Genomic DNA, 11,889 nt, shown 5'->3' with positions numbered 1-11,889 from the left:
TACTATAACCTTATTTTTTGTGCTGATGCACGGATGCATTTGTGCACTTGCAATTCCATTTTATTTGTTAACTTAATTCATTTTTTCTTCTTAATCAATCGATCTCTTTTAATTATTTATATATACAAATAATTTTCTATACAGAACATTTTTATACAGAAATACTAATCGTAGATCATTAAAAATCTTAATAATTTACGATTTTTTTAAACATTAGATACATTTTACAAACCTCAAACGTAACTGATCATCTATATTACATTTTTAATTTTTAAATAAGAAGATAAATTACGATATCCGTTACTATTGTTTTGTTTTTAGTAATAATTATTTACATGACTCATTTTCTCTTCTTTATAATAAGGGATGAGAATTCGTAAGAAACGATACTAAAGGTGCGCCGATGAATGTGTTAATCTTTTACTTTGATCGTGCGAGCACGAGAAGGTGAATAGCCTGGTGATATCGTTGGTGTTTTTAAATTCTAAATGCATTTTACTTTAACCACTGAGAAGAAATACAAAGAGAGTTCTGAGGTTCACTATTAAGACGTTCGCTAAACTATTTGGTGAGAACGAGTTAGATGTTTTTTATTTTCGTTGATAAAACAGAACAAGAAATTTTATAGGAAACTTAAATTAAAAAATAATACTTGTAAACAATTATTAATTATTATTTATTATAAGTATACTTTTAGTATTATATTTAGAGAATGTAGAAACGAATTGCAACAGTATTTTCGTTTTTATAAAATGATATGATAATTAATACATGTAGTGTGATCAAATAATATATATGCAAATTATATTGTTGTTAATTAAAAATCAAAAAGAAAAAAAATGGATTGGTTTATATATATAATAATAAAAAGAAAGCATATGACGATGTCGGAGCAGGTACGCATGAGTAACTTTGGTATGATTGAAGAAGATTCATCTCGTGACGAAAAGGGAAAGGTGAATAAGATATAAGAAAAAAAGAAAGAAAAGGAAAAAATGAAATTGATTAGGACACATATGCGCATGTAATACATAATTATAAGTTAAATAAATAAATAATATTAAGTACATATAGAAAATACAATTTGTCTAGCTTGCATTGAACTTGACTCGTCAAATAGTCTGATGGAATTATTAGAGAACTAATTCAATCATGAAATCGTAAAAGATTTCAATGATCATTGTCATGCTCAATATTATCTATCGAAAAGGAAAGAAGAATAATCAATAAGACGTTGAAAAAATCGATAAACGAAAGGAATAATTGTTGATTCCTTTTGTTGTTGTTGAATTAGTCTCGTTAATCGTCCTTTCTATGTCATCATCGAGTGAAATATATCACTGCTGAGGAACGTAGGAGTTATAGACGATATCCTGAGGTGAGTCATTAGATGATCTTCCCCAATAACTACCGTGATGATCATCCTCGTGATCATAATGATGTTGGTGTTGAGCGTGCTCGTAATAGATCACTTTAGATGGTTGATTTTTCTTAAGATCGATCCAGAATTTGGTGGCGTTTATAAGCAAGCCTATAATCGCAATAAAGAAGACTTTAGCTTGCAAATGCGTTGAGATCAATTGAAGGAGGAGAGCGACCTTGGCCTTGAACATCATAGCTAAAGCCATTAACTTCTGCATATGCTTCTTCTTCTTTTTTCCGTATTTTTTTCTACGTGCTTCTTCTGTAAACAGACAGATGATTGTTGTTAATGTCAACAATATCGATGTTAACGATTGATTGATTTAAACACACATTTACATATATAAGAATATTCTCTTGTTTTATAGATAACTTAACCTCAAAGAACAAATGTTTTCTGTATTTTACGATCGAAACCGTTTTTTTTTAACGTCATTCATCCTTTTTTTAAAACAATATCGATATTGGGACAAACGGTATCCTCATTATTAATTTTATGGTATATTGGAAAGCGGTATGGTGTTACCAAACATACGATTAAAATCGAAGATGGTTTAAAGGCCATTTCTACTTAAATGAAGGTTGACCGATGTATAACTCCATTTTTTCTGTACCGTTTTAATCTCATTGATTACTTCACTATCAGCTTCCCTGATCGTTATCAAATAGAGATTTATTAGATACGTTTAGGGAGCATAGAATCTTTCGATGAATCGTTACATTCATTTTAATATTAAATTCAATTTGCTTAATCAATCCACTATCTTCAAATAGAATGAATAAAATATAATAACTTTAAGAGCTATTGTTACAATTTGTTAAGCATAGAAGATTAGTATCATTTGTTCGATAAGAAAATTTTGAAGCACAATGAAAAATAAGATAAACTAAGGAAACTAACGTAATATTACGTTCATTCTCCTCGACCGCAATTCGACTGGAAACTGTACGTTTAACTGGATGAGAAAAGGGCTTGGGTAAACTGACCTCAAAACCTTCACCTGGACCACGTTTAATTCGTCTACAAGTCACATACTTACATTTTTGTTCCGATCAACTTTTAAGTATTCCATGAATGTTATGTTTTTTTAAATGATCTTTGTATCATACGAAACCTAATTGAACGATAATCTATTCATGATATTTCTATATCATTGATTAGAATTTTTAATGTAAGTTAATTTTACTTTTCTCTTATCTATGTAGTTCCACAAAAAATTTTATGACGTATCGCATAACATTTTTGGATAGTGTATTATCAAACGTTTCTTTTTTATTTTCAACTTATCTAACTATAAACAATAATGGTATATTTAATTATTGTTTGAGAATATATTATATGAAGTAGAAGTGTAAAAGAATATAAACAATAAGTTAAATGTGGGACTAAATACAATAATTACACTTATATTTCTTACTTTGCTATTTTTTAATAATAGAATTTATATTTCCTTTGTCCAATGGAACAAGAGATACGTTATTTGCTTTCATTTACAAAATCGATACCTAATTTTACATTACATTTTAAACATTTCTTTATAAAACTAATGATTCTGATTTATAATCTTCTGTTTGTCAACCAGTATTTTAGTCATAAAGATAATATATTGATTAAATGTTAAATCTTGGAAAAATCTATTGTAAAAATTTATTGTAAAAATTGCATGAAGTTTACAACGATAAAATAGAAAAAAATAGGAAAGAGTGTAGTACCGTTAGCGTCCTATTTAATAAAGTATGATAATAAATTTAAAAAAAAAAATTATTTGTCTTGGACACGGAGAATGAATGTGATCGCATGATCGAGTCGAAAAATCTAAGGCCTATGCGTTTGATATCGCATGTTAATTCACAATTAATGTTCTCGACAGATTATCCTCCCACGATTCCAGAAAAAGGTTTCAATAGTTACGTTTACACGCGCGAGTTGCGATCTGTGCGTTTTGCATTTTATAAGAATAAACTTCTTACGCGCGAATGAAGAAATACAAAGTTCATTGACCTTGAACGTCAATTGAGTATATGGAGAACAACGAATTTGTCTACTTTTCTTAATTCTTAAGAACTCAGATTATTAATTATTTTTCTTTTGTTATTAATCTATTATATTGTAAAGATAGTAAAATGAAGTTTAGGAAAATTCGCTTAATCAAAAACGATCCATAATAACGAGAACAATCAGAAAAGTTCAAAGACGACAGTTTTAAAGTTATCAGCGTCAGCTAGTTATTTTCCTGACCTATAAATTAGTATAAGTTAAACCAATCATGCATAATTAGCCTGATTAAATCTATCATTGTAAATATATACGAGAGATTGCTGTTCTGAGCTAATTGACATTCGTTCTTTCCGAAATCTGTGTCAGAATTTCACGTATCACGAGCAAACAAATAAATGATCGAGCATGTGAATACGGAAGAACAAGACTAATTTTCTATTTCAACTAGGCGCGAAAAGGGCTGAATATAATGAAATAAAAAAAAATAATAATAAAATAGCCGAGTCTAATGAAAGGTAATAACGTAAATAGGGGAAACAACAAGGTGGAACTCACGAGGCATTTCAATCAAATTAATTCTTGATTTTATTAGGCCTGCCAATAAGGTGGGCAGACGGGCAGCAGCTTTAAGGTCGGTAAAAGTTAGCCGACTTTTTTGTCTTTAAAAATAGAAGAGGGAGTAGGTGGAGTAAAACGTGAATCTTAAGAAAGGAACACTGAAGAAAGTTAATGCCGTTCCTAGTGCGTGTCGTTGAATCAATTAGCGATTAGAACGAGTTACGAATTTCTAATCTACTAGAACAATCTAATCCGTTTGAATTTTATCACGTTTATTAGTGCGGGAATTTTAAAATAAAACTCTACAAGAGATGTATATATATATATATATATATATATATATATATGAATGATTTTCTCAAACATTAATTAAATTTTTAAGTTTGTTAATATTATCAATATTATTTGTCAGGGGATGCTTACCCAATGCACGACCATCTACGTTGGCATCACGTTCGGCAACTTCCTCATCATCCTCTTGGAGTTCCTCTTGTACGTCGCTTACGAATTCAGCGATGAAATTTCCGGTCTGTTCGATGACCTCGCTCATTGGTGGTTCACTTTTCTTCCCAGAAACTTCAATCTCGATCCTGTCAATGTCCCTAGCGAGCCTTTTCTTAAGACAATTGCCAACGTTATCCTCGAAGATGCATTCAAGGGTGCTTTTTTCTCTTTCTTCGTCTTTGGTTTCGGCCAAAACGACCGATGTAAGAAGGACCAATGTCCCTATGAGCGATAACAAGATCGTAGACGACCTCATAATGTTCATTTATTTTCCTTCTTTGCCCTACGGATGTACTATTCGGTATATGCAACCGCGAAACAAACCGCACCTTCGAATCTGTCGTTCTGACCTTCACCCTCCTTTTTTTCAAGCTTCCTCCAGCTCTCTAGCTTTTTATATCCTTGGGCAACGTGTTACAGGCACGGAGTGCTTGTTGAAGGTGCGTGGACAAGCATATATGAGAGTGGAGCCCCTTCCCCTTGAACTTGATCCAATCGTTGTGAACACCATACTCGCCTTCTTTCTGGGATTCTCCTCGTCACTTCCCTACCCCCTTTATCCCACCTTTAGTCTTTCTTCTTCTTTCTTTTTCGTTCAACTTCTTTTCTCTTACTTCATTCTCGTTCTCTTCGTCGCAGTCGTCGTCGTCGTCGTTGTTTGATCTTTCTGTTTTATCGTAGAGAAATTTTTAGTTACGGATACGAATCAAGGGGATATTTATTACGGGACGTTCAATTGGACGATTTCCTTGTTTTTATGTGAAATCTTAGATTCTTATTGGTATAGCTTCACACTGTGTTTCAATATTCATTCGTAGTTCTATGCGATATTTCATTTTTTTTTATGAGACATTAAATCCAACGCTAAATGGGTCGATTAGTTTTCGTTGCTGTTGGCAAAAGATCTTATTGTTAGATCTTTACGATAATAACATATATATATATAGAAAATTTGATAATATAAAATTGAAAAGAGAAAATAGAAAAGATACTTTTTCTTTTACTTTGAAATCATTTTTTTTCGTGTTTTGTGTCACCTAATCCGTTTTAAAAGCACGCAGGATTTAGAATATGCAACCTGGTACACGTGTTTGGCGAGTACGTGGTCCGACCACAGAAATTCCGCTTGAACTACAACAGGATGCTAATACAACCCAATTTCTTACATCTTCCGTCTTTATCGCCATTTTAAAACGAACAGTCGCCAAATCGTAGAGAAATCGATACTTTCCAAACGAACCGTAATTCCAATATTGTACCGGTCATTGTTTATCAATTAAAACTTTTCTTTAAGTATTTTAATTTATGTATATTGTATTTATTTCTTCTCATTCCATAATCACGCCTAAGAGAAAAACCATTTTTATTATATTTCTTATTTTATAAGAATTCTATAAATTCCTTTATTATATAATAAATAAACTAGTCTTATTATATCTCTCCTATTTATGGAAAAATTAGCCGTAAGACGTTCAGTTGATTTGCATAATACTGAAAACGTCATGCCCGTCAAAAGTAAAAAGTCTTATACGAGTCTGTAACACAGGAATCGTCACGTTTCATTACTAGTCTTAGAAAGGTAATATGTCGCTGATGAGCGTAAGTAAAAAAAATTGGTTTCCAAACAAGTTTTTCCCTCTTTCTCTCCCTTTTTTTCTTTCGCTCTTGTAACGACAACTCCCTATTTTGTATTATTTTTACATTTTTTTTTTAGAGAAAAATGTGCATCTCTATAAATAACTATTAAATCAATTAACTTAACTACAAGGCTTGTTAATTTTATTACTTGTATTAATTTTAATCACAAAGTTCAAATAGTTTGCAGATTATTAGAAAACTAAAAATGTAACATTACAATTTTATCATCCCCTTCATATACTACTAAAGTTTATGTTGAAAAGGAAGGTTTATGGATATCTTAAATGAAATAATTTTTCGAAGATAAATAATTATTTTTAATATTTCATTTTCATACAAATATTTAATTTAATAATTACTTATTTATATTCAATTAAAATATTTCTTCATAATTTCAAAAGAGATATGAAAAATTAACTTATAGTTGAATTCATCAAACTTATTAAAACTTTTGGACATTAATCTATATTTTTTAGCGAGAAAAGAAAAATGAGAATAATATTTTAAGCAAAATTCCAAAGAAAGGAATATTCTTGGAGTGAATGATTTCTTTTTTCTGTCTCGTTCGATCGTGGATGAAAAGTGATATTCGGTTGATGACCGAATTTGTTTGACACGTATTTCACTCTTGTATCGACACCATTTTTACTCAAAGATCGATAATCGCCATTTTTATCACCGTTATGATAACCAGTCTCCTGATGACCATGCGATGTTATCGAATAATTGAAATGATAGTAAAGATCGTTAGCTATTTTCTCGAGAGAACTGTCATTGAGAATAATTTCATTGTTTTTAGTATCGTTAGAAAGAATTTTTTTAATAGAATTAGCTTGTATCATTTCTTTGATAACTCGTTCCTTCCGTTCATTTTCTTTCTTATCAATCGGAATACGATTAATATTTGGAAAAGTCTCGAATTTGTTTTGAGATTCGTTTTTCTTCGTTGATGTCGTTGAGGTATCTTCACTTATGGAAGTATTCGCTGAACTGTGTTCTAAAAATTAATAAAATAATAAATGAAGTATGGTATATGTGATACGTATACTAGAAGTGAAATTTCTTTTTGTATAAATATATGTTTTGGAGACAGGTGAAATTATAGATTCTAATTAACTAATTCGAAATTTTAAAATACAAAGCATGCAATCATTTAAAGAACAGGTAAAAGAGAGAATGAGCATTTACTCGTGTGATGCAGTGAGTGTCGTACATCGTCGTCTGTTGATTTTAAATTCTAATTCTAATGTTTGGAAAGTATAATTAATATGAATCAACGAGTATTGTATTTTATCTTTAATTGAGCTGTTAACAAACCAATGAGAATAATTCTACTTTTAGAATATTTTTAAATTTATATATCTCAAAGTACTCGATCAAAGCTTAACTTCTTATATTTCAATTAAATTTCTTTAATAATTAGACATAGCATCATTAATAAGAAAAATGTTTGTAGCTGTTGAATAAAAATATGCCATTTAATTATAACAGTGAACTAATTGTAAGTTAAAAAATTAAAGAAATGAATTTTATATATTACTATTATTTATATTATTAAACAAATCATAATATTATTTTATTTAACTTTTTAGCTTACAATTAGTTTACTATTATAATAATTAGCACAAATGATATGACAATTTATTTTACTTTATCAATTTTTTCTATTTTTTTTTGTTAAGTTCGATTTGGCAAATGAGTGACTCAATTAGTAAAACATATGACGATGTTAAACAGCACTCACTGTATTGAATTAACCATGCTCGGTTACATATTCTCACATGTGATTCCTATTTTCAAAACGACCTTGAAAAATCACCGTCATTGTGATTATATGATCTACATTCTAAAAATTTTCGTTCTTACCTATTTTTTCTGTATTTTCAATCAATACCTTCATCATATTTTTTAATATCGGTTCAATTTTGTTCCCAATCAAAGGTTCAGACTTAGTCGTAAGAACTTCATTCTCCTTTCCTTTCGGAGTCTCATTTGTCGGAATTTTACACCCACTGCAAGATTTTGCTACTGCTTCGAAGAGTTTTCTTGCAGTTTCAGGTTTATCCTTGAAAATTTCTCGTGCGTCTTTCACTTAAAAATCTCAAAAGTATCAACAAAAAATTCTTATTAACAAAGTTAATCGAAAACAAAAAAAAACCAACTCACGACTTGTGATTTTTCGATTTCTCATTTTAGTAATAATAAAATCTCCATTCTTATCAGTGGCATATCCAGTCTCATGATAAACCCCATCAGCCGTTATAAATCCGTATTCACCGGTGATAATCCCGTCAACGTCTTTTTTCGAAAGAAAATTCGATTGATTAATTAAGAACAATATGTGAAAAATGTTAATTACTTTCTAACACGTTTATTCGAGAAAACATATATTTCTTTCCTTTACCTTTTTTTTCATATCTATGTTGAAAATCGACAATATTGAAAGAGAATTCGTAAGGTCTATTTTCGTAATATGGATCTTCAATAAGAGCACAACTTTTCATAAACAAACACAAAAATAGAAATGAAAATGTCGAACTATTTTTTAACAACGAAGAGAAATATTTTACGAATCGAAATGACATTTTGTAAAATGAAATAAACTGTCTGATGGTACTCACGAGACTAAGTGCAATAATGTGAATAAATTCTTTGCTGCATCTCGACGATGTGATGTAATCGAGCATAACGAAGACTGGAAGATTCATCTGCCTTTGATTTTTTTTGCAGGGTATGCAGAAGAACCTGTGTTGAGAGAGAAGGGAAGAAAAGCTCGTTAAGAAAAAATAAAGAAAAAGAAAAACCAACGACAGACTTTAACAAGGTTTTTCCTTCGCTATTACTTTCGCACGTTTAGTAACGTCGTTCGCAGATAATTGCACAATGACAAATCTTGATCGTAAATCTCACGGATTTGTGCCAACCGTTCGTTAAATAATTTCCGTTAGAAAGCTCGCTGATATCTTTTCTTTATCTTATTTTTTTTTTTAATATTTCTTATTTTTTTTCTATTTTTTTTTTTAATAATTATTATTTTGTTTTTAATTATTATTTTTTGATTTTTTTTAACCTTTTTTGCTATTTTATTGTTTTATTAATGTTATTATTATTTTTTATTTTCTTAATTTTTTTCTTTCTTTTTTGCTTATTTCTTATTTTTAGTACTGTTATTCCTTTCTTCTTTCTCATAATAAAAAATTATCTTTTACCATACTATTGCTTATTTTTTTTACATACATTTTTTTCTACTCGATACTATTTCATAAATTTTTAACTACAACAATCTTCTCAATTTTACATGAAAACTATATTTTAGCTGTAAAAATGAAATGAAAAAATCCCATAATGTAAATATAAGTATAATACTAAGTAAGCGGGACACTTTTTTTACGTTACATCTCAAAGAATTGATTTATTTCTTCTACATTATGATAAATGGAAAAAACATTTGCATAATTAAATAGATTAACGGAAAAATAAATTCATCTCATCGTAACATCATTTTTTATAATTTTTTTTATCTATCAATAAGTTAATAAATGATTCTCATTTCTCATGAGAGAAAAAGATCGTAGTTTATTGCGATTAGATCAATGATTATTCATGGAATGACCTTTAAATCGTTATTTATCTTGATACAACTTAGATATATAATATCAAGTTCCGCTTCTGTATATCCTTTATTCCATTTATCTTCGATTATTCTTTCATAGTTTATTGTGCTAATGCAAAGTATCACATGGATTCAAAACAAATTTTTATTCAAAATATGAGTAATATATATCGAATGTATATTTAATTTAGAATAAATGTACGAATATGAGTCATTATACCTCTAATATAATGATATTTGTATGTGTGTTAGTTATACAATTGAAAGCTTATGCATTGGTATTTATTGTTTAGAATTTATTGTTTCTATTACAGCGATACGGGTTTGAATATGTTAGGTTTGTTGTATTTTATTTATTGTGATTGATAATCTCCCTGTTGTATGTTTGCATCAAAGAAGTGCAGCTAGCAGTTATCTATTTGTAATGTTTATAAAGTATATTAAGGTTCAAAATTTTATAAACACTTTCAAAGTAATATTAGAACAGTAACTGAAAATTTTCAGATAAGGGAAAATTGCAAATGGTAATACATGAACATTTGACAATACACTCAACAGAAAAAAAATACTATTACATTGCAAATAATTATTGATTCTCCCTCATAGATAAGAAGAAGACAGTAACAATAGGATTATATACATAGGGAATTAATGAATCATGAATGAAATAATTAAATATTGCAAGGTATGAACTTATGATTTCATTCGTACTTACTTATGAATATTAATTGTTACGTATAAATAAGGAGAAAGTTGTTTTTATACCACGAACCTTTTTAGTTATTGTCTGGGACTTTGAAAGTTATCCGATGACTATTTTAGAAAAACACGTATGTTTCTAAAATTTTTGGCACGATTTTCTTTATTTGAAAAATCAATTAGATATCATATACGAATTATGTTATGTTCCTGTTTTGTTTGTTAAATTCTCGATATTATTCAATAAATGTCTTTGGCTTGAAATAAGATGAAAAATATTTGAAACATTTGTCATAGAATTTAGGCATAATTTGCTATCAACTAACAATGAGATTAGAAATCAGTACTCACACTGAAGTACCGTTGAATTCTTTGTTTAACGTTTAAGCCTTTCTTTCTTCAAACAGATTATGATGAGTATTGTGTATATGTATACATATACTATACATATCAATATAATTGAGATTCTTATCGAGTTTGTTTACCATAGTAAGTGATATCACGTTGAAGTTGTCCTTTCGCGATTTTTTTACTTTTTTTTATGAACGCGAGCGTTGAAATGTTTACCTCGTAGCTATGTATGTGAACACGTACATATATCTGAATATTCAATTATTATTTATACATTCAATTCGTCTTTAATCGTCGTTCAAGAAAGTAGACACTTTCAAAAGTAGATGCGTGATTAAAAAAGCGACGAGTCGAAAGTAAATAGAATAATTTCAATCATTTCTCGTATACTTACATAGACGTCAATACATACGTGTGGGTATTCGAAGAAATGAAATTTGTAAAACATAAATTATGAATCCTAAATAAAAGTATAAATCATTTCAACATATAATACATATATATATATATATATATATATATATATATATATATATATATATATATATATATGTATTAATATTGATTAATAAAACATAATATATATAAGTAATATATAATATATAAGTAAAAACATAATATGATATTATACACATATATAAGTGTATAAGTACATATGCTTTACGCGTGCAGTAGGTAGTTTAGAAAACGGTATGTCGATGCAATTTGTATGGCCAACCGTCGATACAGTACCGATGATAGTGGCATACTAAGAGCACCAATGGGGAAGGTGGGTTTTTGGCACATGTAAGTACGTTTTACGAATATCGAGACTTTCAAGACTAAATTTGATATTCGCGAAAACTACTTTGTACAGTATTCCGAAAAAAAGGAATTTCAAATTTCTTTCGGATATTTAAAATACTCTTTTTCTTGTTTCATGTAAAAACGACGTACAAAAAACTTTGACATAAATTTTATTTTATTGTTGAAATCGTATAAAACACATGAAATGAAAGGGGTATATCGAAGACTTCAATTTCGATTTCGATGCCGAAATAAACGAGAGAGAAATCGAAATACTAGTATACGTTAAATCCCTTCTCTCATTTATACAGAATTTGGA

The 11,889-nt window shown here is 29.0% G+C and overlaps 2 protein-coding genes across 2 annotated transcripts; both read right to left on the bottom strand.

The window, feature by feature from the left end:
- Nucleotides 1-1,337: 1,337 nt before the first annotated feature.
- On the bottom strand, nt 1,338-5,670 carry LOC107064232 (uncharacterized). The gene is made up of 3 exons (XM_015316657.2): nt 5,586-5,670; nt 4,412-4,705; nt 1,338-1,681 (listed from the first exon to the last, which is right to left on the bottom strand). Exons 1-3 carry the CDS (start codon nt 5,668-5,670, stop codon nt 1,338-1,340), a joined length of 723 nt encoding a protein of 240 aa, XP_015172143.1.
- Nucleotides 5,671-6,612: 942 nt separating this feature from the next.
- On the bottom strand, nt 6,613-8,685 carry LOC107064244 (lethal (3) malignant blood neoplasm). The gene is made up of 4 exons (XM_015316667.2): nt 8,526-8,685; nt 8,288-8,419; nt 7,988-8,212; nt 6,613-7,118 (listed from the first exon to the last, which is right to left on the bottom strand). Exons 1-4 carry the CDS (start codon nt 8,623-8,625, stop codon nt 6,625-6,627), a joined length of 951 nt encoding a protein of 316 aa, XP_015172153.2. The 5' UTR covers nt 8,626-8,685; the 3' UTR covers nt 6,613-6,624.
- Nucleotides 8,686-11,889: the final 3,204 nt, after the last annotated feature.

The sequence above is a fragment of the Polistes dominula genome, unplaced genomic scaffold, assembly GCF_049000335.1.
Source record: "Polistes dominula isolate Pdom_NZ unplaced genomic scaffold, Pdom_raw_medaka contig_77, whole genome shotgun sequence".
In the NCBI taxonomy this organism is placed as follows: domain Eukaryota; kingdom Metazoa; phylum Arthropoda; class Insecta; order Hymenoptera; family Vespidae; genus Polistes; species Polistes dominula.
The sequence above is the reverse complement of the archived record's forward strand: the minus strand, read 5'-3'. Positions and strand labels throughout refer to the sequence as shown.